The 27205-nt window shown below is 41.7% G+C and overlaps 1 protein-coding gene across 3 annotated transcripts in view; it reads right to left on the bottom strand.

The window, feature by feature from the left end:
- The window catches only part of AP1S3 (adaptor related protein complex 1 subunit sigma 3), a 99782-nt gene that overhangs the window by 21546 nt on the left and 51031 nt on the right, over positions 1 to 27205 (bottom strand). For all 3 annotated transcript variants that reach the window (XR_004441557.1, XM_033230061.1, XM_033230060.1), the window contains exons 2-4: positions 19826 to 20004; positions 18036 to 18144; positions 5040 to 5177 (exon numbers count right to left, since the gene is read on the bottom strand). Coding sequence is in view for 2 of the 3 variants with exons in the window: in XM_033230061.1 (XP_033085952.1) it covers positions 5040 to 5177; positions 18036 to 18144; positions 19826 to 20004 (426 nt within the window). In the remaining variant the exon portion in view is untranslated. The remainder of the gene's footprint in view (positions 1 to 5039; positions 5178 to 18035; positions 18145 to 19825; positions 20005 to 27205) is intronic.

Raw genomic sequence — 27205 nt, 5'->3', positions numbered from 1 at the left:
CTTTAAACATATATATTTGTGTCACACCAGGGCCTCAGGTTGAATCAATAAGAAAGCTCAAGAGGACAAAAAGTCAACCTGCCTCTTTCATTTGAGTCACCATCTGCTCATTTAGCAATCCAAGTTCAACTCACTCTTAAGTTTAAACCCCAGGGTAGATGAATCATACGAACCTGCCGGGAAATATGCGGACTGACATGGGCTGAAGAGACCAAGGCTACCGGCTGAGCAAGATTGCTCAGGAGATACCAGGGCTAGAAATCTGCCCTTACCTTCAAAGGAGGTTTTCTAACTGGTTTTCACCAGCTCTATCTAGAATCCCAGAGTTCCTCTGCCAAAAAATACTTGTGTTCAGTCATCCACATTTGCTCAACAAAGCTCTCACCTCCTAAGTGGGCATTGGCCGAGACAGTCCTGTACCTCTCTACAGATGCTGCCCGTGGGATCTTGTAACTTAGCAAAGGGATCATACAGGCCATTGGGCCATGCTGGTTTTGTGGAATCCAGAGTTTACACCATTTACATGGGAATATAAAGTTACAAATACAAAATCAGGTATAAAGTGTACTTAGAATGAGAAAAGAAATGACCACAGATTATGAATTTTGAAGATGACAAGTATCACAAAATAAAAAACAGTTGCCTGCTATTTTCATTAATTAATTGACACTCCTCTATCATATATTATATTGTATGGCTATGTCCTTTTTGCAGTTAAAATATCTTACTTTTGCAAAGTTGACAAAAACCCATGACCAGATGGGGGCATTGCTAGGCCCTGCCTGAAGCCTTGAGAGGGGCCTGCAGATGACACTTTCCTGTCTTTGTGGTTCAGTGGCCTCTAGTCACATCATCAGATGACTCAGTCTGCTAAACACCACACTGGCTGCCCTGTCTGAGCCCAGCCAGGCTGTTACTCAAGCTATGTAAACAAATAAGGTAAAAGATGGTATTTTCTTGAGCTTGCCACTTTAAAGGTTTGGGGCAAACTTTTAGAGCTGGCAGAATCTTGGTTACCCTTACCTTTGCAAGACAGGAGCTGGAGTCTGTATCTTGGGGCCTCTTCTGGATACATCTAGCTCTGTGATGTTTCTTATGCATCTAGTACACTGCATGTTATGACTTCCTACAGCATTGTGGTTTGGCTTAGCTATTAACATGGTTTACGCTTTTAAGGGTGACAGTGTTGGGGTGCACCTACCAGTTTCGCATGCATCCACACAAGGGCACATGGTATCCTGTTGCTCGTGAGACACAATCTGGCCCTTCCCTTCTTTTTTCCAAGATTCGCCCAGGCTGGAGTGCACTGGTGTGATCACTGCTCACTGCAGCCTCAACCTTTCAGGCTCAAGTGATCCTTTCACCTTAGCCTTCCACGTAGCTGGAATGACAGATGCACACCACTACACCTGGCTAATTTTATTACTTTCTGTAGAGACCAGGTTCTCACGATGTTGCCTGGGCTGGTCTCAAAACCCCTGGGCTCAAGCTGTCCTTCTGCGTCAGCCTTCTGAGTAGCTGGAATTACAGGTGCACACCACCATACCTGGCTAATTTTATCATTTTTTTGTAGAGACAAGGTTCTCACTATGTTGCCTAGGCTGATCTCAAACTCTTGACTTAAGCGATCTTCCTGCCTGGGACTCCCAAGGTGCTGGGAATACAGGCATGAGCCATCGCACCTGGCCTTGAGCCCCCCTTCTTGACAGGCTGTTAGTCGGGGTAAAACATGTACTGTTTGTTGCTCCCACGTATTGCAAGTCCTGTGGTTAATGACCACTATCGCCTTTGAGAGTTTCATTTTCTTTTCTTTTTTTTTCTTTTTTTTTTTTTAAGACAGAGTCTCACTCTGTTGCCCAGTCTGGAGTGCAGTAGCATGATCTCGGCTCACTGCAACCTCCGCCCCCTGGGTTCAAGCGATTCTCCTGCCTCAGCTTCCTGAGTAGCTGGGATTACAGGTGCCCACCACCACGTCCCGCTAATTTTTGTATTTTTAGTATTTTTAGTAGAGACAGGGTTTCACCATCTTGGCCAGGTTGGTCTTGAACTCCTGACCTCGTGATCCACCCGCCTCGGCCCAAAGTCCTGCGATTACAGGCAGAAGCCACTGTGCCCAGCATTTTTTTTTTTTTTTTTTTTTTGAAATGGAGTCTTGCTCTGTCACCCACGCTGGAGTGCAGTGGTAGAATCTTGGCTCACTGCAACCTCTGCCTTCTGGGTTCAAGTGATTCTCCTGCCTCAGCCTCCCCAGTAGCTAGAGTTACAGATGTGCAGCCTCACACCCGGCTAATTTTTGTATTTTTAGTAGGGACGGGGTTTTGCCATGTTGACTAGGCTGGCCTCGAACCCCTGACCTCAAGTGATCCGCCCGCCTCGGCCTCCCAAAGTGCTGGGCTTACAGACATGAGCCACCACGCCCTGCCAGAGGGTTTAATTTTCCTTCTAATAACTTCGTGCCATTGTCCACATTGTTGTTACCCCCAAATAAGTATTCACAACCAAGTAAACAGTTCCTCTCTTTTCCTCTTATCAACCTCTAGCCACCACACACTCAGAATAAGCTTTGAGGATTTGGAGATTGGAGACTATGTGTCTTCTTACTAAATATGCAGGCAGGTGTAGCTTTTTAAAAGTTATTATTATTCTAAGAAACTGTTATTAAGTAGGAGTTAGAAAAAAGTCTTAGGGGCTACTGAAGATTGACAGCTGTTCTCACAGCTAAAGCAATGTCACAAAGGCCTCCCTTAACCTTCAGTTACTACAAATATAGGACTGGGTCCAAAACACAGGAAAAAAAAAAAAAGCAGTAATTGTTTTCCTTGATGCAAGTATATTGCTGGCTCCTATCCAGTTTAAACTTCTTCAGTAGGCAAGATATACAAAGTCCGTTTTTCAACAAGTTCCCCAAAATATTCATTCACTTCACTGAATACCAGAGCCCAAGAGAAGGCTAAGAACACTCTCTGTATTTGGCAAGTGTTGTTAATGCCACAGAAGAGACTGAGAGGGTGGCCATGACATTGCCTGCTCACAATAGGGACACCGGGGCCAAATGCAAGGTCCCCTGAGACCTACCCATTAAGCCCCTCCACTCAATCACCAGGAACATGAACTACCAATGAGCGTTTAATTGTAAAAGAGCTCACTCTTGAAATACCTAATTCCTACATTTAAATGGAACTAGCAACACCACATTTATGACAACCTGTTTCCTAATTTGAGAGGATTTCAAATTAACCCCGGTGTGTCTCGGCCCTCAATTCAGCTTTCATTACTGAAGTGCCAAAGAGTTCGTTAAAAAGTCTGTTTCTCCTGTGAGGAGATTCCACAGTCAGGACCCTGAGGTCCTGAAGTTAAAAAAACCTCCGCCCCCTCTACCTGCCACCAGCTCCCAGTATATTTTATGAAACACTGTTTTGTGAAATTTCCAAACCACCGATTTCTCAAATACCTTGTAAAGTTTTCCTCCCTGTGGCATTTGGAGACGGCCAAATCAACATTGGAGTTTAAATGCATTTTCTGAGGTGAGACACCTCTGGTAATGAATGCATTGGCCTTCTAATGGGCACACGCAGCTGCTTACGGCACCCACTCAAATAGATGTTTCCCTCCACATCCATTCACCAGAGGACTGATCCCCTGGCTGGGCGGGAGCAAGTAATCAGCCTAAAGATGCACCAAACCAGTTGCTGGGAGTTCACACCTAATGGTATTTTGTTAATTTAATCACCCTATTCCAAATAGCAGAAAAAAATAGCTTTAATGCCAGTTTTACTTATTTGTTTATTTATTTATTGAGATGGAGTCTCGCTCTGTCACCCAGGTGGTGCAGTGGCGCTATCTCAGCTCACTGCAACCTCTGCCTCCCGGGTTCAAGTGGTTCTACGGCCTCAGCCTCCCGAGTAGCTGGGATTACAGGCGCCCATCACCATGCCCGGCTAATTTTTGTGTTGTTAGTAGAGATGGGGTTTCATCATGTCGGCCAGGCTGGTCTTGAACTCCTAGCTTCAAGTGATCTGCCTGCCTTGGCCTCCTAAAGTGCTGGGATTACAGGAGTGAGCCACTGCATCCGGCCAAATGCCAATTTTAAAAAGGTACTTTACAATGCTCTGGATCTTCTTGACCTATTTATTTGAAAATAGGAAGATGGGAAGACCCACGGAGGCTGTGGGAAGAAGAATCTAGAGGTGGCAGGGCTGGGATGGAACCCAGGCCCTCAGAGCATCTCATTTGGGAGGGCAGAGGTCAGTGGGGGGAAGTGCTCTTTCTCACAGTATCCTGGGAGGAATGAAGAGGCTAATGTAGGTAAGTTCCCTGAGGAAGTCTGATGTAAATCTGTGCTGCTTCTAAAAGAACATTCCCACTTTATTTTATATAGAAATCCCAGAGTCCAGGACAGTACCAAATGGATGCTTCTGGGCCCATTTACACCTTGGCTAGCAAGCCATGGTGTTCCCAATTTCTTTATGCAGACAGGAGCACACACACAGCCTTCCCAAAAGGTGTAAGAAATTTTAATTAAAATGATAAATGCCATGCTCAATAATAAAGCTTTAATATCCCTGGCAAACACAATAACAACGTACTGCTATTCTCCTTTCCCAGGGCAGTATAAGTATTTTAATGAAAGTCTTTTTATACATCTCATAAAATTATTCTTGAAAAGAATAGCACTAAGTATTTGATACCTTTTTGGCAGTGAAGGACTCTTGCACTCCAAAGCTCAGCCAAACGTGAAGAGCAAAGACTCTAAAGCCCAATTACCTGGGTTCAAATCTCTATTCCACACTTCCTAGCTGTGTGAAATTGAGCAGGTCATTCAACCTCTTGGTGTCTCAGTTTACTCATCTGTAAAGTGGGAGTAACAACACCACCTACCTTTTCAAGTTGTTGTGAGAATTAAATAAACTAATACATATAAATAATTCAGAAACTGTACCCAGCACAGAGTAAGTACTAAGTCTTGGTTAATATTATAATTATTAACACTATCATCATTATCATCATTTTTCTCCCATGGTTTGGGAAACTGTACTGACCTCCTGTAGCATATCAGAGTCTTCAATGGCTTTGACAGCAATTTTCTTGGATGTTTCCTGAATTTCTCCACCTATTATAAACTCGTCCAGGATGAAGTAAGCCTTTTCAAAATTAAAGATAATATCCAGCTCGCAGACCTGGTAGAACAAAAACAAATGTTTTGATAAACTTGCAGTTGTATCAGGGGAAACATCTGCCCGAATCTCGAGCTGTTTCGGTTTGCACTCATGTGGCATACCAAAAATTAAAATATCAGATGGCATTTTAAGGACAGAAAAAAAGAACAGGGAATGCCAGGCCTGTAATAAACAGAATGCCACATTCTATTAAAGCAAAGCATAATAACTAAGATCAGAGCAGAACTGAAGGAGATAGAGTCACAAAAAACCCTCCAAAAAATCAATGAATCCAGGAGTTGGTTTTTTGAAAAGATCAACAAAATTGACAGACCGCTAGCAAGACTAATAAAGAAGAAAAGAGAGAGGAATCAAATAGACGCAATAAAAAATGATAAGGGGATATAACCACCGACCCCACAGAAATACAAACACCATCAGAGAATACTATAAATGCCTCTACGCAAATCGACTAGAAAATCTAGAAGAAATGGATAATTTCCTGGACACTTACACTCTCCCAAGACTGAACCAGGAAGAAGTTGAATCCCTGAATAGACCAATAACAGGCTCTGAAATTGAGGCAACAATTAATAGCCTACCCACGAAAAAAGTCCAGGACCAGATGGATTCACAGCTGAATTCTACCAGAGGTACAAGGAGGAGCTGGTACCATTCCTTCTGAAACTATTCCAATCAATAGAAAAAGAGGGAATCCTCCCTAACTCATTTTATGAGGCCAACATCATCCTGATACCAAAGCCTGGCAGAGACACAACAAAAAAAGAGAATTTTAGACCAATATCCCTGATGAACATCGATGCAAAAATTCTCAATAAAATACTGGCAAACCGGATTCAGCAGCACATCAAAAAGCTTATCCACCATGATCAAGTGGGCTTCATCCCTGGGATGCAAGGCTGGTTCAACATTCGCAAATCAATAAACGTAATCCAGCATATAAACAGAACCAAAGACAAGAACCACATGATTATCTCAATAGATGCAGAAAAGGCTTTTGACAAAATTCAACAGCCCTTTATGCTAAAAACGCTCAATAAATTCGGTATTGATGGAACGTACCTCAAAATAATAAGAGCTATTTACGACAAACCCACAGCTAATATCATACTGAATGGGCAAAAACTGGAAAAATTCCCTTTGAAAACTGGCACAAGACAGGGATGCCCTCTCTCACCACTCCTATTCAACATAGTGTTGGAAGTTCTGGCTAGGGCAATCAGGCAAGAGAAAGAAATCAAGGGTATCCAGTTAGGAAAAGAAGAAGTCAAATTGTCCCTGTTTGCAGATGACATGATTGTATATTTAGAAAAACCCATCGTCTCAGCCCAAAATCTCCTTAAGCTGATAAGCAACTTCAGCAAAGTCTCAGGATACAAAATTAATGTGCAAAAATCACAAGCATTCTTATACACCAGTAACAGACAAGCAGAGAGCCAAGTCAGGAACGAACTTCCATTCACAATTGCTTCAAAGAGAATAAAATACCTAGGAATCCAGCTTACAAGGGATGTAAAGGACCTCTTCAAGGAGAACTACAAACCACTGCTCAGTGAAATCAAAGAGGACACAAACAAATGGAAGAACATACCATGCTCATGGATAGGAAGAATCAATATCGTGAAAATGGCCATACTGCCCAAGGTGATTTATAGATTCAATGCCATCCCCATCAAGCTACCAATGACTTTCTTCACAGAATTGGAAAAAACTGCTTTAAAGTTCATATGGAACCAAAAAAGAGCCCGCATTGCCAAGACAATCCTAGGTCAAAAGGACAAAGCTGGAGGCGTCACGCTACCTGACTTCAAACTATACTACAAGGCTACAGTAACCAAAACAGCATGGTACTGGTACCACAACAGAGAAATAGACCAGTGGAACAGAACAGAGTCCTCAGAAATAATACCACACATCTACAGCCATCTGATCTTTGACAAACCTGACAAAAACAAGAAATGGGGAAAGGATTCCCTATTTAATAAATGGTGCTGGGAAAATTGGCTAGCCACAAGTAGAAAGCTGAAACTGGATCCTTTCCTTACCCCTTATACGAAAATTAATTCAAGATGGATTAGAGACTTAAATGTTAGACCTAATACCATAAAAACCCTAGAAGAAAATCTAGGTAGTACCATTCAGGATATAGGCATGGGCAAGGACTTCATGTCTAAAACACCAAAAGCAACGGCAGCAAAAGCCAAAATTGACAAATGGGATCTCATTAAACTAAAGAGCTTTTGCACAGCAAAAGAAACTACCATCAGAGTGAACAGGCAACCTACAGAATGGGAGAAAATTTTTGCAACCTACTCATCTGACAAAGGGCTAATATCCAGAATCTACAAAGAACTCAAACAAATATACAAGAAAAAAACAAACAACCCCATCAAAAAGTGGGGAAAGGATATGAACAGACATTTCTCAAAAGAAGACATCCATACAGCCAACAGACACATGAAAAAATGCTCGTCATCACTCGCCATCAGAGAAATGCAAATCAAAACCACAATGAGATACCATCTCACACCAGTTAGAATGGCAATCATTAAGAAGTCAGGAAACAATAGATGTTGGAGAGGATGCGGAGAAATAGGAACACTTTTACACTGTTGGTGGGATTGTAAACTAGTTCAACCATTATGGAAAACAGTATGGCGATTCCTCAAGGATCTAGAACTAGATGTACCATATGACCCAGCCATCCCACTACTGGGTATATACCCAAAGGATTATAAATTACTCTACTACAAAGACACATGCACACGTATGTTTATTGCGGCACTATTCACAATAGCAAAGACTTGGAATCAACCCAAATGTCCATCTGTGACAGACTGGATTAAGAAAATGTGGCACATATACACCATGGAATACTATGCAGCCATCAAAAAGGATGAGTTTGCGTCCTTTGTAGGGACATGGATGCAGCTGGAAACCATCATTCTTAGCAAACTATCACAAGAAGAGAAAACCAAACACCGCATGTTCTCACTCATAGGTGCGAACTGAACAATGAGATCACTTGGACTCGGGAAGGGGAACATCACACACTGGGGCCTATCATGGGGAGGGGGGAGGAGGGAGGGATTGCATTGGGGAGTTATACATGATATAAACGTTAGGCACATGTACCCTAGAACTTAAAGTATAATAAAAAATAAAAAAGAAAAAAAAAAAAAAAAAAAAAAAAAAAAAAAAAAAAAAGCAAAGCATGTCCTTAGATAATAATGTTTTGTGTTGCAACAGGAAATTTGAGGCTCAGTAAGGGAATGAGGCCACTTGGCTCCTCTTTCTATCTGCACCAAGAAAACTGAGCCGCAGCTGCATTCCAGGCAGGAGGGCAGAGCTTCATTGCTCCTGCTCTCTGCTCTGTAAATCTTGGCTTCCAGCTTTAGAACGCTCTCAGAAACTAACTCTTCAGAGGAAAATTAACCCAACTGTGCTAATTTTTCTCAAAATTATGTCACAGCGCCAGTGGTTCTCAAACTCATTCCAAAGGCTCATTAAAACACACGGTGCTGCGGCCCACCCCCAGAGTTTATGACTAGATAAGGTCTAGATAAGAACTGAGAATCTGCACTTTTAAAAGGTTCCCAGGTGATGCTGAGGCCGCTGGACTGGGGGATTTCACATCAAGAACGCCTGGCACACAGCAAAGCAGACTCTGATAGATTTTGGTGTATTATTTCAGTGTAGCAAGCATGGCAAGATCGCTCCCATCATCCAAATAAGGCTTATTTCCCGTGCTCACACACTATCCTTGCTGTCTTACTCCCTACTTATTCCTCTACTCACTGACATGTTTTCTTTCCATACCATACCCCATCCACCCAGCTGAAGTTGTTCTCTTGAAACTCTGCTCAGTGAGTCTACAGACTGCATAAATGTCTTCTTTTGAGAAGTGTCTGTTCATATCCTTCACCCACTTTTTGATGGGGTTGTTTTTTTCTTGTAAGTTTGTTTAAGTTCTTTGTAGATTCTGGATATTAGCCCTTTGTCACATGGATAGATTGCAAAAGTTTTCTCCCATTCTGTAGGTTGCCTGTTCACTCTGATGATAGTTTCTTTTGCTGTGCAGAAGCTCTTTAGTTTAATTAGATCCCAATTGTCTATTCTAGCTGTTGTCACTAGTCATTAGAAAAATACAAATCAAAACTACAATGAGATACCATCTCACGCCAGTTAGAATGGCGATCATTAAAAAGTTAGGAAACAACAGGTGCTGGAGAGGATGTGGAGAAATAGGATACTTTTACACTGTTGGTGGGAGTGTAAATTAGTTCAACCATTGTGGAAGACAGTGTGGCAATTCCTCAAGGATCTAGAACCAGAAATACCATTTGACCCAGCAATCCCATTACTGGGTATATACCCAAAGGATTATAAATCATTCTGCTATAAAGACACATGAACACGTATGTTTATTGCAGCACTATTCACAGTAGCAAAGACTTGGAACCAACCCAAATGCCCATCAATGATAGACTGGATAAAGAAAATGTGGCACATATACACCATGGAATACTATGCAGCCATAACAAAGGATGAGTTCATGTCCTTTGCAGGGACGTGAAGCTGGAAACCATCATTCTCAGCAAACTAACACGAGAACAGAAAACCAAACACTGCATGTTCTCATTCATAAGTGGGAGGTGAACAATGAGAACACAGGGACACAGGGAGGGGAACATCACACACCAGAGCCTGTCATGGGGTGGGGGGCCAGGGGAGAGATAGCATTAGGAGAAACACCTAATGTAGATGACAGGCTGACGGGTGCAGCAAACCACCATGGCACATATATACCTACGTAACAAACCTGCGTGTTCTGCACATGTATCCCAGAACTTAAAGTATAACTGAAAAAAAAAAGGGAGGAGAAAAAAAGAAGAAGAAAGTCTCCAGACCTCCCCAACGTTTACCTCTCAGCGGCATGTGGTACTCTTCACCAGTCCCTGTTCCTTGAAAATCTCTTCTCCTTTGCTCTCCTGATTTTGGCAATACCGCTTAATGCCTGTTTTTCTCGTCTATCTGTGATAATTCCTTCTCAGATTCCTTGGATAATTTATCTCCCTCCGACCCTGCATTTCTTTAAGAATTATTTAACGTGTGCCTAGCACATATCAATCAACAGAAGAGACAAACATCTCTGCTTCATGTTGCTTATATTCTAGCCGCCCATCTTCTCCTTGAATATTCATGTTCCTCAAGGGAGCCTCTTCTCTTTGCAAAATGCATTCTCCTGGACCATCTTGCTGGCTCTCTACAGCTGTGTCTAGCATGCAGGGAGCTCAACAAACCTAGATGACTAGCCCTGATCCCCCTCTGGTTCACTAGTCCAATATTTTCACCCACTAACTAGACATATTGCCTATTCCTCAATCCATGTCACCATGTCCCAAACTGACATCAAGATTATTCTTTTTCCTTTAGTCCCTATTTTGCTTAGGAGTTGCAACCTCTTTCTAATTGCTCCATCTAATTCATTCTAGAGTTCAACCAACATAATTCCCCTTCCCCACTCATTCCTCTCCCTCCCTTGATCTCATCCCTCTGGATTTGGTCATCAGTTCCTGCTGATTCTATTGTCTTAATAAGTCCCTACCCTTCCTCCCTTCTCTGCTTTCACAGCTGCTGCTCAGGCCTGCAACACTTCTCAAACAGGCCACTGCAATGACCTTCCAGGTGGCGGCTGTGCCTGCTCAAGACCACTGACCACTAACACTTTGCTAAAATGCTGATCTTGTGCCTCTCCTGTGTAAGGTCTTCAGGACAAAGGCATATAGGAATCTTTACCAGCCTGGGCCCTGCTGTCTGGTTTCCTGCGCCAGTGTTCATCCGTGCATCTGACACACATGCCACAAACTCACAATGTCACGGTGCTTTTTTGTGCCTTTGCCCTCTGCACATTCCAAGAATTCTTGGATTGTGTCCTCAAATGTCCTTTTCTTTATTCTCCTGCTGGCAAAACCAAGTTCATTTTTTCAAGGCCAAATTCAAAAGTCAGGCACATGGCAATTCCCCAAATCCCCTTTTCCCCATTCAAATTTCACATCACTTCCTGTGGGTTCTCACCTACATCTTCTGTGCACTAGTTTATGTTTATTGATTACTAATCACTCCCCCCATGCTGTGAGTTCAGGACAAAAACTTTGTCTTCATCATCTTTCTATCCCTGGTTTCTGGCACATTGTAAGACACAAAAAATGCTTGTAAGATAAATGAAGGAGCAAGTTTAAACAGAGGCCTTGTCCAGGTACGGTGGCTCATGCCTGTAATCCCAGCACTTTGGGAGGCTGAGGTAGGTGGATCACTTGAGGTCAAGAGTTCAAGACCAGCCTGGCCAACAAGGTAAAATCCCATCTCTACTAAAATACAAAAATTAGCCGGCATCGTGGTGCACAACTGTAATTCCAGCTACTCAGGAGGCTGAGGCAGAAGAATCACCTGAACCCGGGAGGTAGAGGTTGTAGTGAGCCAAGATCATGCCACTGCACTCCAGCCTGAGTGACAGAGCAAGACTCCTTCTCAAAAAATAAAAATAAATAGACATAGGCCTTGTTTCTAATATGCTAGAGATTAATGGCATCCCAGATACAATTCTACGGTTGTACTGAATGCTATAACTTTGCATGAAATAGATATCAATATTTTAGCAAATTCCTCCATAATTTACAAGTTAGGTCAATAAACTAGCAAACTCCACAAGGAACATGGTTTAAGTTGACAGATCCAAATGAATCCAACTTCTACACAGAATTACCATGGCATACTGGGGGTATACCATTGTTTACTTAAGCAGTTCCTTTATGGATATGGGCAGACTTTGGGCTGTTTCCACTTTTTATTCTAAATGATGCTGCCATAATTTTTGTTGTGTATTGTACACTCATTTGAGTATAGCATAGGAATAAATTCCTCGGGGGAATTGTTGGGGCAAAGGATTTATATATTTAAAACTGATAAACACTAAAATGTGGTCCTCCAAAGTAGTCTATAAAAATTAAAAGTTTCACTAACAGTAGGAGTGATTACCTATTTTTGCCATCTGCAGCAATGGATAGTCTCTAAATTTTCAGATGAACATTAATTAAATTTGTACTTCCCTGCTTATTAGTGAGACTGTACATCCTATTAGATGTGCACTGGCCTTTTCCACTTCTTGCCTTGTCTACAAATTGCTTCTTAAAGACTTTGGTTTTTTCTATTGTAATATTTATCTTCGAAATTTGAATGATTCTTTCGGTATCACAGATACTGTCTCCTTTCCCTGCTGTTGTATATGTTGCAAGCATTTTCTATGTAAAAGCTGAAAAGAATGAGGTAGATTTACATGCACAAATATGGCAAGAGCTCTAAGATAGACTAGTAAGGGGGAAAAAAAGAACATTGCAGAATAATATGAAGAATGAAATCTCATTTTTAAAAACTATATGTTTAGAGGGGTATGTAAAAATAGGCATCATTTTTGCAGTTTTAAACAATAGAAAGAAACAAAGAGAAATCACAATAGATCAGACATCCATGTACATGAAAGAAGGTATAAGAAGTAAGCAGTTACCAGAGGTCAGAAAAGGCAGAAGTCAGGAGTTACAGTAGCAAGCTGAGGAACCTCAGAGTTCAAGGCAGGCGTAGACCAGGAATCCAAGACAGACAGGAGCCTCATTAGGAGAAACAAGCAATTAAAATCCTGCAAAGTGAACCTGACAGATACTAATGAAAACTTTCTAGGAATTTCTTATACCCCACTTTGACGCATCTCCAGGTCTGGGTCCTCCAGCAGCCATGGGGCAATTAATTTACTGTACTAGTTTCAAGGGATAAGGGTAAGGTAAGGTGGTATGCAGAGTTAGAGACACGATACACACACACACACACCCCTTGATATACAGTTACTGTCTTTAGATCTGAAAAGAAATGAATATGCAAGTTCCATAGGCATTACAAAGAATGTTACAACTGAGCAACTATTTCACATACAGCAACCAGAAAGTGCTACCCTATGGTTATTCTTTGAGTCTGCTGCCATCTGAGAATGAGAGAAAATATCCAGGAAGACCCTTAGACCAGTTCAGATTCAATTTTTTTTTCTTTTTCTTTTTCTTTTTTTTTTTTTTGAGACAGTCTTACTCCATCACCCAGGCTGGAGTGCAGTGGAGTCATCTCGGCTCACTACAACCTCCACCTCCTGGGTTCAAACAATTCTTCTGCCTCAGCCTCCTGACTAGCTGGGATTACAGGCATACGCCACCAGGCCTGGCTAATTTTTTTATTTTTATTTTTAGTAGAGACACGGTGTCACCATGTTGGCCAGGCTGGCCTTGAACTCCTGACCTTAAGTGATCCCCTCCACCTTGGCCTCCCAAAGTCCTGGGATTACAGGCATGAGCCACTGTTCCCAGTCCCAATTCACGTTTCTGAAACTACTGCCTAATTACTCACACCTGTAATCCCAGCACTTTTCGGGGACCGAGGCGGGCAGATCACTTGAGGTCAAAAGCTCGAAACCAGACTGGGCAACATGGGCAAAGATAGAAACTATCATTTAACTTTATCTTCAATGTCCTAGCCTTGTGCTCTACTGTAATTTGGCTTCAGGTTCTTTTCTTACAGCAGAATTCATGATGCAGTGAGATTATTTCTGGCATTTCACCAACTGAATCCTTTTGGACAGAATCTAAGAAGCACATGTCCTTATTAAATTATGCTCTAAAGTAAATACAAAAAGTTTCAAGTTACATGCAGCAAATGCTTCAAATAACAGTAAACGATATAAGTACCATAAAGCTATATATAAAATAAGAACAGGCCGGGCACAGTGGCTCACACCTGTAATCCCAACACTTTGGGAGGCCGAGGTGGGTGGATCACCTGAGGCCAGGAGTTCCAGGCTAGCCTGGCCAACCTGACGAAACCCCATCTCTACTAAAAATACAAAAATTAGCCAGGCGTGGTGGTACACGCCTGTAATCCCAGCTACTAGGGAGGCTGAGGCAGGAGAATTGCTTGAACCCAGGAGACAGAAGTTGAAGTGAGCCGAGATCACGCCACTGCACTCCAGCCTGGGCGACAACAGCGAGACTCCATCTCAAAAGTAAAATAAAATAAAACTAGAATAATTATAATGCAATGTACAACTATATAGCAATGAAGAGTTTGTTGAGTATTGCTATCACGCCATCTGTTTGCCCCTCCCAGCAGCCCTACAAGGTTAGCAAAGTAAACATTTCTCTTAACCTTTTTGAGAGTCATTTTTCTCATCTGTAAAACAGAGATACATGACAGGCCCCAAATCCTTGAATTGGTGAGTCAGTGAGCCTACACCAGCATCTGAGGGACTCATAGCGTTCTTCCCCAACAGCAAAAAACAAGCAAACAAAAAACCCCCTACATCAAGTTTAAAAACTCTCTGGGACATCAACATCCTCACACATGGAGGCACCAGTAAAAATTCACACTATAGTCTGTAATGCAGAAACATGGCAGGTATCTAAATCCTCAGATTCTTATCTGGCATGAGACTTTGAGGCATTTCCCCTGAGCCTCTATAATTTGAGGTTAATGCTACTTACTGAAGATCGGAAGATTAACTAGTTAATCCTTGTAAATCTCCTTGGAATTGAAAAGTGCTAAAAAAAAAATACATATTTTAAATTAGTAGCCAGAGATTTTGATCCATCTGTCTTCAGCAGATAATATTTTCCAGTGTTATAAGAGAAGCTCAGTACCAAGTTTTCCCCTAGATAACATTATATAAGGGCAGAATTCAAGGAAAGCTTTAGTATTAATATGGAAGGAAAAGAAAACCAAAGAGAAGTATTTTATTGCTGAGATTATGTCAATGAGAATCAGTACTGGAAGTCTTTGCTCATTACTGTTAATTAATAAGAACTGAACTTCTACTGGGCATATAGCCTTGAATTGCTGTTAGCTGCTCTTAGCTTAATGAAAGATTCATTGAATTTTTTAATAAATTAAATTTTGGTACATGACAAAGACAGAGCTTCCAAAGGTATACCAAAATAGAATGGAAAATTAATGTTAGAGAAATGGGAATTCATTCTGACTCTCTTTGTACTTTAACTGGGTTTAGCATGGGTGAAGGTCACTCAAGTTCCCTTGAGAAGCAGAATGCCCTGAGATGTCTGGTTGAAATTTGGTCAGATAGATTGAGATCAAAATTCAGCCACAATTCACATTATCACAGTTGGTTTAATCTACGAAAATGTGACAGGTCAGGCCAGAGTTCAGAAATGAGAAAGAGAAGGCAGGTTATGGGAATGCTCAGACCTCAGGGAAACTTCTTCAGGCTCTTGCAAGAGGCCCGGTCTGTAGTTTATTTCAAAGGAAAGTACAAAAATGTGAGAATTCATTTGAATAGTAGAAAGTATTAAATTAAATAATATGTTTGAAAACGTGCTATTATACATTTGCAAATTTCTCCTTTAAAAAAGGAAATAAACTTGGTACACCAAGAGGAGAAAGAAAAGATGGTCTAGTTGTCTTATTGCTGTTATATACTGACCAACAACCTGAAATCCCTGAAGCAATATTTTAGGTCTTACAATATCCTTTGCGAGGGGGAAGAAAAGGGAGGGAGGAAACATTCTTTTAGAAATCTATCCAGTGTTCATCCTTAGGAAAAGTGTTGCAACAAATCTGATAAAATTTGTTCAATATTGCAAATATTGCTCATTCTGTTAAAGAGAATAACAACAACAACAAAAAAAAACTCTTCTAGAAGCAAATTATCCTACACTTAACAAAAATCTTCAGTGAGTAAGGGAAAAGGGTATTAAGAGAAGAAAACACTTTCCAAATCCAGTGATTTATTTATTGAGACTGTTAACTGGATTAAATATTTTGGAACATTTGCTATCAGATCTGGCCCACAGCTGTTACAAGTTAAGTGGTGGGGTTATAAAATGAGTCACAAAGCATGGTCTCAAGAGAATTGCAATTTGGTGGCTGAGCAAATTGGGTGCCAATGAGGGACACTCCAAGGTCATTCCTTGTTGCTGGAGAACTTTCAGGTATATAAAAAGGGAAATGTAGCCTGGAGGCAGTGGCTCACGCCTGACGTTGGGAGGCCAAGGCAGGTGGATCCCCGAGGTCAGGAGTTCAAGACTAGCCTGGCCAACATGGTGAAACCCCATCTCTAATAAAAACATAAAAATGAGCCAGGCATGGTGGCAGGGGCCTGTAATCCCAGCTACTCGGGAGGCTGAGGCAGGAGAATCACTTGAACTCGGGAGGCAGAGGTTGCAGTGAGCAGAGATGGTGCCATTGCACTCCAGCCTAGGCAACAAGAGCAAAACTCCATCTCAATAAATCAATCAATCAATAAAAAAGGGAAGTGCAACAAGGCTGGAGGAGTGGTCAGGGGTCCACGCTTTGAAAGGTTAAACGACAGGCTAGGGAGATTGATTTTATTTATTGTACATGATGGAAAGTGGCTGTGAAGGAATGCCACACCTATATCTGGGTTTTTTAAGGAAGATGGTAACTAATAAGGCAGGAGGGTGAACAGAGAAAAGCTCAGAGGCATAAAAAGCCAGGTAGGATGTTTAAGAGAAAAGCAAAATTGAAATTCCAAGTGAACCTCTACCAGTAAGAGTGGAAAGAAGGAAATGAACGTCAGCCCAATTTGAATAGATAGAGGCAGATTCCGGTAAAGCGTAGAAAAAGACAAAAGAAACAGCATCCTTTTGCACTGAAGGATTCTGGAACATAACAAATTCCAATCACAAGACAGAACGAATTTTCAGTAGATGAGTTTGGTTCTGGACCATGAGAAGCCCAGTGAAGACTGTCACCAACCAGGGGAAGAAGAGTCACATAGTAAGGGATTTCCAAGGCAGAGAGTCAGTACACACAGAGTTAGGAACAAATGAGGGCATTTAGGGATGGGCAGAGGAAGGCAACTGAGTGGAAGAAACCAAGGAGGGGCCTTCAGAAATAACAGGACAAGAGTCAGCAGAAATCAATGTCATGGCAAAATCAAGAATTTAAAGAAAGCGTCATGATGAACAAGGGTACGGTGCTGCAGCGTGAAGCAGGTGAAGGCAGGTGAAGACTCAAGAAGAATCGCTGGTGTCAACCCACAGGAGGGTTCGGTGGTAACTTGCTGATTTCCTTGGAGAGTAAAGATGGACCCATGCTGTAAGCACTGCCAAGTGCATGAGTTCTGAGGACAGGAGCACCTAGTATAGCATATCACTTGGCAGAAAATGCAAAAAGATTATTGAACAGCAATGTGAAAGAAAAGGATCTGGTTTTTTTGTTTGTTGCTATTTTTCTCATGCATAAATAACTAAGAATACTTATAGCTTAGAAAAAAAGCCAGAGAAACGATAAAAAGTCAAAACAGAAAAGAGATGACAAAGTCAATGAAGTACAAAGAAGAGAATATCAAGAAATCCTTCAGAGTTAAATTCTGGTTCACTGAAATAAGGTCTCTGGTGCATTTGTAGTATGAAGGTAAAGATACATCCACTTCTTGAAAGCTTTGGGTGGCCAGGCGTGGTAGGTCATGCCTATAATCCTAGCTCTTTGGGAAGCTGAGGTGGGAGAATTGCTTGAGGCCAAGAGTTCAAGACCAACCTGGGCAACATAGCAGGACCCCGTTTCTATTTAAAAAGGAAAAAGGAAAGCTTTGGGTCTTTCATTTGCTAAGAATTACAGGTAGGGAGAAAAGTCTTGTATTCTAATCTTAGGGGACTAAGGTGATCTTTGGTTCAAGTTCAATTCATATTTTAGATGTGAGAGAGAAAAGGGATGCGATGAAAGACAGAACTGAAGTAAGAGCTGAGATGGGGACTGTAGCTAATCCTAACCGACAAGGACAACACTTACATTTCCAAAATATTTGTCCAGCAGCTCCACGTAACGATGCACAATCTCTAGCGTCAAGAGCTCATTGTCCTGATTTTCTATTGCACAGCAAAAATATAAACTAGCATACCTTGAAATGAAAAATAACAAAAGGAAAATATGACGATACATTAAGCAACCTGGAGGCAGTTTTTCCCGTGAATATGTAAAGTCACCTCCTCCCCCGCTAAGCCTCTCCTCATCCAAGAATGAGATCATTATTCATCACCCCCAATAGCCTCCTGAAATATAAATCAGAATATATGAAAATGCTGTGGGGGTTGGATTACTTCCGTTAATTACGCATGAAAGGCTCTCAACAAAATTGTACCTTGAAGAGCTATTATCAGGAGGACAGTATCCTTTCGCCCCTGGTAATCAGGGTGTCTTCACACCCCTCTCCAGCGTGTCAATTGTTTTTTGTAAAATAGAAAGCCCTGACCAGTGCTGTCAGGAGCCCATGCTCCCCACCCTCCCGCTTCACAACGGGCTTCAGTCATTCTGTGTGAGCCTCCCTCCTCAACTTGTCAGACTCCAATCTTGGGCCCAGCAGATGGAGCTTCGCAGGCACTTGCTGGTAATTTACTCCATTGAATATCAGTCTGTGAAGGTTACCTCTGTTTTTCCCAATGAGTTTTACAGACACCCTTTGCAAGAGCATATCTAAGGAGCATAACTCCTTCCAGGAGTTGCAGTGGGGTGTTGGATACAAGGTCAAGTTAGCTGTGTTCTGTTCCTGGCTTAGGCATCAATTACCTGGGTCTCTAAGGGCAAAATCATGTTACCTCTCAGGCTTAGTTATCTCACCTATGGAGGGTCCTTTCTAGTAATGGTCTTGCCATGGCAAGCAGATATGGCAAAAAGAATATGCAGGCTTTAAAGCCAAAAAGATCTGGATTTGAAGCCTGGCTCTAGCAATTAACACTCAATTACTGTGACTGGGAACTGACTACTTAAACTCTTTGTGTCCTCAATGTACTCATTACAAATTCAAGTAATAGGCATAATAAGAGCTGTCCCACTGAACACATCCCCATCTCTCTGTCATACTAACCTCCATTTTTTCCAAAGCACTTGTTACTGACTGAAAATATTTTATTTGGTTACTTAATAAATATGTATACTACATGAGAGCAGGAATGTCATCTGTCTTGTTCACTGATGTATTCACAGCCATTAGAACAATGCAGGAATGGCCGGGCATGACAGCTAACACCTGTAATCCCAGCGCTTTGGGAGGCCGAGGCAGGTGGATCACCTGAGCACAGGAGTTCCAGACCAGCCTGGCCAACACGGTGAAACCCCACCTCTCTTAAAATACAAAAATTAGTCAGGCATAGTGGCAGATGCCTGCAATCCCAGCTACTCGGGAGGCTGAGGCAAGAGAATCGCTTGAACCCAGGAGGTGGAAGTTGCAGTGAGCCGAGATCATGCCATTGCACTCCAGCCTGGGTGACAGAGTGAGATTCCATCTCCAAAAAATTAAAAAAGAACAATGCCAGGAATGTAACAGGTTTTCATACCACTTTTCTTGAATGCATGCGTGCACTATCAAGGTGTAGTTTATTTACCTAGAATCCATCCTGGTACCTAGAATTTCTTTCAAATAAAATGAGAGTTATTTTCTAGTTAGTCTATTGGTACAAATATCTGGGCCCCAGCCTTCAAAGATTTCAGTAGGTGATGGAATTGGTATAGCAATCTAAAATGTTCAGGATTAGAACAAACCAAAACAAGACTGAGAAACTGAGCTCTCAAAAAGTTACTCACACCTTTTATAAACAAGTTTTAGTTCCTTCCAGTCAACAAAACTGCTTGTCCTGTGACCACGGGAGAGAATAATCTGAACAATTTCCCGGGTGATCTTCTTCCTCTCTTTGTCAGGCAGAGTGATGTACCATTTCTGTAGCCGCAATTTCCCTTGTCGACTGAAGAGCAATATGAAATGTATCTAGAACAAAGCACACAAAAAACAGAACCTGATCAACCAAGTCATTCTGTCGTTCTGCAAAGACACTGAAATTCAGTGATGGATTTACATAGAAAGATAATTCTGAACAGATGAAAAAACACTTATCAGCATGGAAACTATCTCATCTGAAAAATTATATTTAACCCATCAGAGAAAAAAGAAATGTGTATATCACAGACGTAGCTTACTTTTATTAGAGGAGAAAACTAAGTTTTTTATTTTAATTATTATTATTATTTTTTTTTAAGATGGTGATAGAGTCTCGCTCTGCTGCCCAGGCTGGAGTGCAGTGGCGCAATCTCAGCTCACTGCAACCTCCACCTCCTGGGTTCAAGCAATTCTCCTGCAAAGCCTCCTGAGTAGCTGGAATTACAGGCGCCCCCACCTCCATGCCCAGCTAATTTCTGTATTTTTAGTAGAGACGGGGTTTCACCATGTTGGCCAGGCTGGTCTCGAACTCCTGACCTCAGGTGATCCCCCTATCTCAGTCTCCCAAAATGCTGGGATTACAGGCATGAGCCACCACACCTGGCCTTATTTTAATTCTTTTTAAGTGTCATAAACACATATAGGGAAAAATATATCAAGAAAGTAGTAGTACTTCGTTTTTAAAACATTAATTTCTTCCTCTACAAGACAAAAAAAAAAATGTTAAGGCAATAGAAGGGTTTACTTTAAAAATTACATTCCAGCACCATATTTAACTATAGAAACATAATAATAATATAGAAATAAAGGGGAGAAGAAAAGGAAGTGAGGCTGAAGCAAGGGGCAAGAGAAAGTGAGAAGCTGTCTTAAATGTAAGCTTTTTTTTTTTTTTGAGACAGAGTCTTGCTTTGTCACTCAGGCTGGAGTACAGTGGCATGATCTCAACCCACTGCAATTTCCACCTCCCAGGTTCAAATGATTTTCATGCCTCAGTCTCCCAAGTAACTGAGATTACATGTGCACCATGCTCAGCTAATTTTTGTGTGTTTTTAGTAAAGACGGGGTTTCACCATGTTGGACAGGCTGGTCTCGAACTTCTGCTGTCAGGTGATCCACCCATCTCAGCCTCCCAAAATGCTGGAATCGCAGGCATGAGCCATTGCATCCAGCCTTAAATGTAAGCTCTTTTCTCCACTTTGCATGTTACTTGGCTGAGAGCTTTAGAATCAACCATCTCAAGTTACAAGTGTCTTTGGCATCACCACAGACTCCTAACAATTTAGACAGTGTATTGGCTACACCAGGAAACAACCTGATTTTATTTTCAAATAAGTTTCAAAATGTATATTTGAAATGATGGTGATGAACTTTAAAAGGTTTAAATAAGCAGAAGACATTAGAACATCTGGAAATTTACTTCAAAACCTTGGAAGGTACAGCACTTGCTGGCTCATACCTGTAATCCCAGCACTTTGGGAGGCCAAGGTGGGATAATCACTTGAGCCCAAGAGTTTGAGACAAGCCTGGGCAACACAGTGAGACACCATCACTACATTTTTTAAGGCTCTGGTAGAACGTTTTCTTAAAAAGAAATTTTTAAAAACCCTTGCAGGTATGGTATATTTAATTTTTGGAAATTGTCAGATGGCCTAATCTTTATTTTATGAGAATTCAGTTTTCTCAATCCACGGTATCAGAAGATCAGGTTTAGAATCATAATTTATTTTGTCCAGTTGTTTTGTTTTTAAAAAATGAAGTGCATTGTTTCAGTTAATTATGTCATGAAGGAAATTATATATACTGGGAACAAAAAATTATTAGATTTTAAGAAAACATTTTACAGATAAAAGCTTAAACTTCAGGCTGGGTGCAGTGGCTCATGCCTGTAATCCTGGCACTTTGGGAGGCCGAGGTGTGTGGATCACCTGAGGTCAGGAATTCGAGACCAGCCTGACCAACATGGAGAAACCGCGTCTCTACTAAAAATACAAAATTAGCTGGATGTGGTGGCACATGCCTGTAGTCCCAGCTACTCGGAGGCTGAGGCAGGAGAATTGCTTGAATCTGGGAAGTAGAGGTTACAGTGAGCTGAGATCACACTATTGCACTCCAGCCTAGGCAACAAGAGCGAAACTGTCTTGAAAAAATAAAGATTCAACTCTATTGAAAAGGCTGAGGCCTAAATGTTGTGACATAAACCATTACAACTCACTAGGTGGTGATATCTGAGGGTCAAATTAAACCATGCTTTTTACTCAGATCTTCCCCTAACTGCCTCAGTCTACAGAATTTGAGGTCTTCTTCTTTTGAAGTGTAGTGGCATGAGCATAGCTCACTGCAGCCTCAACCTCCCAGGCTCAGGCGATCCTCCCACCTCAGCCTCCCCAGTAGCTGGGACCACAGGCATGCACCACCATACCTGGCTAATATATATATACACACACAACACACACACACACACACACACACATATATATATACACACATACACATACATATATATATATATATATATATATATATATATTATATATATATATATATATATATATATTTTTTTTTTTTTTTTTTTGTAGAGATGAGGTCTCCCTATGTTGTCCAGACTGGTCTCAAACTCAAGCCTACAGAATATGAGGTCTTCTTTTGGAGTGCAGTGGCATGATCATGGCTCATTGCAGCCTCAACCTCCCAGGCTCAAGTGATTCCCCCTGCCTTGGCCTGCCAAAGTTCTGGGATTACAGGCATGTGCCACCATGCCCAGCTAATACTTTTTAAATGTTGTTGTAGAAATGAGGTCTCCCTATATTGCCCAGACTGGTCTCAAACTCCTAGGCTCAAGTGATCCTCCCGCCTCGGTCTCCCAAAGTGTTGTGATTACAGGCACGAACCACCACGCCCAGCTTGAGGTTCTTAATAATTCATCTTTGTTTTTTTCTGGTAACTACAAATTACTTTTTTAATAATTTCAAATTTCTGTGTTAGATTCAGGGAGTTCATGTGTGCATTTGTTACATGGGTATATTGTGTGATGCTGAGGTTTCGGGTACAACTGAACCTGTCAACCAGACACTGAGTATAGTACTTAAGTTAGCTTCTTAGCCCTTGCCCCGCTCCCTTTCTTCCCCCTCTAGTAGTCCCCAGTGTGTATTGCTGCCACCTTTATGTTCATAAGTATCTAGTGTTTAGCTCCTGCTTGTGAGAACATGCAATATTTGATTCTCTGTTACTGTGTTAATTCCCTTAGGATAACGGCCTCCAGTTGCATCCATGTTGCTGCAAAGGACGTGATTTTGTTCTTTTTTAGGCTGTGTAGTATTCTGTGATATATATGTATATTACCAGGTTTTCTTTATCCATTCCACCATCGATGGGCGGGTCCATGTCTTTCTATTCACTTTCTATTGTGAATAGTGAATAGGTAATCTTCTTAGAAAAGAAACATCCCTCATAATAACGATATGAGGCCCAAGACATCACAGGTGATGAGAAACCAATTTTAAAATCCTCCTCATCAGCAGCTTTAAGAAAAATCACCTTCAGTCTGAAATTTTAGCATAGCTTTTTTTTTTTTAGTATCTGTTTCACTACAACACAGGTATAAACAATTCAACATTCTTGGCCAGGTGTGGTGCCTCACACCTGTAATCCTGGCACTTTGGAAGGCTGAGGAAGGAGAATTGCTTGAGCCCAGGAGTTTGAGAGTAGCCTGGGAAACAGTAAGACTCTAAATCATATCTATCTAAAATAATAATAATAATCAAATTCAATAATCAAACACTACCTTCTGAGAATTGTATTGAGAAGGGTATTTTTGCTTCCAAGAGGAGATCATAAAAGTGACTGACATTCTAAGAGCATAAAATAGAATGGTTACATGATCACAAGAGAATAAGGCTCAGCATTGCATCATCACGGTGAATAAGATTATTCAATCCAATGCCTACTGAACAGTTCCATTTTTACTGGGAAAATGAAGTCCACACATTTGCCTGGTATTCTCTTGCATTTCCTGCTAGAAATTTTTCTTCTGCCATCTAACCTAAATCTCTTGTTATAATTTAAACCAGTTTTCCCTGACTTTATCCATAGATTATATAAAAGGAGAATGTATCAAGTATCTTTGGAAGAATAACTAACTTCACGGATTTAAGTCTTTTTCTTTTTTTTTTTGAGACAGAGTCTCACTCTGTCACCCAGGCTGGAGGGCAGTGGCACAATCTTGGATCACTGCAACCTCCTCTTTCCAGGCTCAAGTGATCCTCTTGCCTCAGCCCCCCGGAGTGACTGGGATTACAGGCATCCATCATGCCCAGCTAATTTTTGTATTTTTAGTAGAGATGGGGTTTCACCATGTTGGCCAGGCTGGTCTTTAACTCCTGATCTCACGTGATTGGCCCGCCTCGGTCTCCCAAAGTGCTGGGATTACAGGCGTGAGCCACTGCACCCAGCCGCCGTTAAGTCTTCTTTTAGCCTTTTCCTTCCAGACAAAATAAGCCAGGTTTTATGTCTTCTCTTTATTGGTTCTATTTTCAGATCTCATAATCATCATCGTTGAGCATCCTCTGGGAATTCTCCATAGGCTAAATGTTACTTTTAATCTAGGGCACCTAGATCAACGTTGGAAGTTCTATTGAGAGGTGTAACTATTGCTGGGTTTAATAATGGATGCTTTTCTAGTTGGTCTGTAGTGCAAACTTATCTCAGGATCAGGTGCCTGCCTTCTTAAACAAGAATCAACAATGTAGAACAACAAACAAAGAGCAATGTTTCCTTCTAACAACAAATTCAAGGAGAAAGGATGATCAGGAGAATACTACATCCATTAAGCCCATATAAAATGCAAATATGCATTCCAAACTCAAAAACAGCAATAGATTCAAACGTATCCAATAATTGCATTGCATGAGGCAGTGTTCGAAGATTTAGCCCTCTCAAGTTCTGCTCTGCTTGAGAACTGGGCTTGTGTTGTCGCGTCTGTCACCTCTCCAGATTTAATGAGGTAGCTTGAACAAACTGGAAGAATGAATTGTAATGATTCACAAGAGTTCATCACCTCCAGCAATTAATTTTATCCAATTTATCAGTTTAGTCATTCAGGGCGCATTTGAATAATACTCTTCAAAAGGTTAATTTAAAAAAAGTACCATTTTTGATTAGTATTCGCTTGAGAGTAGAAAAAAAGGCATGGGAAGACTTTTTCAATATTTGCCAAGAGCCAACTTAAATGCAAGTAGATGTCATAAACAAGTTCATCTGACTTCGGAAAACAACACTCTAGCATTCCCTTTCAATAATATTGTTGGGACAAAAGGAACAATGGAGGGACTCTCCCAAGAGACACCAACTTCAGCAACAGCTGTAACATCCAATGAGGTGTGCTGACTTCTTACACTTGACCCAAATGCTTGGCACCAAGTGGGCAGCTGGTCCCACCAAGACCTCCATCCCCACCTCCAAATGCGCAACTTCTGTCAGCCGCCATCTTGAGAGGTCTCACTTGTTAACAGATTATCCTTCAAACCCAAAGACATCAGGTGATTCCAGCTTTCTTTGTCCTCAGAGTGTCTACTAGAGCAATCCTTGACCTAATTGGGCACAGCCCCAAATTCTCATTTAGACTCAGAAGGCAAACTTCTCTGGGCGTTTTCTAATCTCTTTCGGAAGCACGTTCTGGGGAACACTGTTAGTCCTCTGAGGGAAGCACGAAGCGGAGCAGCACCAGTCTGCCGGGTCCGCGCTCTGGCCGGTGTCAGCATTTTCCTTCTAGGTGAAGGGGAACCCTGAAGGCTTCCAGTAGCAGCTTTGGTTCACATCTCCCTGCTCTTGACCTGGATCCATGAAGTGGACCCACAGCCAGCTTCTAAGAAGAGAGACATCCAGGACCCTGCCCTGTCCCCAGCATCGTCACACTCCAAACTCCAGCCCTTCAGGACTAGCTCCTATCTCAGGACCTGAGCTGCTCAGACAAATACTCAGGCTGTGATTGGCCCATGGTTCTGAAGGCTGTTACACTACGTATAGGGGCTATGACCACCTTATTTACAGCAATCTGTGCTCTAACACAGGTTCCATCAACCTGAGAGGCTATCGTCCAGTGGCCCAGATAATGACACATCACTTAACGCCACTGCTCTGATCTTCACTTCCTCAGTCCTTTTTCCTGCATCTACAACCACTCTGCAAATTCCCAAACCCAATCAGCCCATCCACCCTCACCTTTACTTCTACATGGAGGTCACCAGATGCCCCTGAGAAAAACCAAAGAGGGCTTTGCAAATTAGTGCCACTGTTAAGGTCTGATGACCAAGCTCGGCTGAATCTCCTGTGGTACTCGGAGACCCTCCACGTACCTCTCAATGCAAAGGACTTCCAAGCATCTTCCCCTTTGATCCCCCACTGAGTCATTTCATATCACCACCATGCCCCCATATTCCCAGTCTCCATCCTCACTCCCTGACTCTGAGAGGATAAAAGTCATTCTGGGGACTCCTTTGGCTCCTCCCACACTTGTATAGCTGTGTGCACAGACGTGCCACACCCACTCCCCAACACGATGTATTTTCTTCCTGCATCAGAGAGCAAAACGCTTCTCACATTCTGGCTTTCAACCCTCACCTACCTCTTTGAGAGCACGGCATCATCACTTCCACACTGCCAGGCTGTGTCCCTCACCTGCAAATGCTGAATAATCCAAGTCTCTCTCATCTTTAAAAAACAATCACCCCCCACCCAGACCGCCAACTCTCCTGAAAAGTGACTCAGCAGTAAGTGTCAAGAGAAGTACCCCTATCTTCAGTCTCAGTAATTCCGCTTTTAAAATCTGTCTTTGGCCAGGTGTGGTGGCTCATGCTTGTAATCCCAACACTGTGGGAGGCCAAGGCGGGAAGATCACTTGAGCCCAGGAGTTCAAGACCAGCTTGGGCGACATAGGGAGACTGTATCTCTACCAAAATAATAATAATAATAATAATAATAATTAAAATATTTCTTAAGAATGTGTCCTAAAATGCAGACAAATATTGAGGCATTAGATGTTTACTACACTTCTTTATATTAGCATATAAAAACAAACTAAAAAATGCCTAAATATCCAATAATAGAGTTTAAATGATATTTACTAAATAATTTCAACAAAGTAAGAATGCTTATGATACAATGTTGTTTAAAAAAGATGGCTAGGCGCGATGGCTCATACCTGCAATGCCAGCACTTTGGGAGGCCGAGGCGAGCGGATCACCTGAGGTCAGGAGTT

This window comes from Trachypithecus francoisi, unplaced genomic scaffold (assembly GCF_009764315.1).
Source record: "Trachypithecus francoisi isolate TF-2019V2 unplaced genomic scaffold, Tfra_2.0 Lachesis_group13, whole genome shotgun sequence".
NCBI lineage: Eukaryota > Metazoa > Chordata > Mammalia > Primates > Cercopithecidae > Trachypithecus > Trachypithecus francoisi.
Note: the sequence above shows the minus strand (reverse complement) of the source record. Positions and strands in the feature narration are given on the sequence as shown.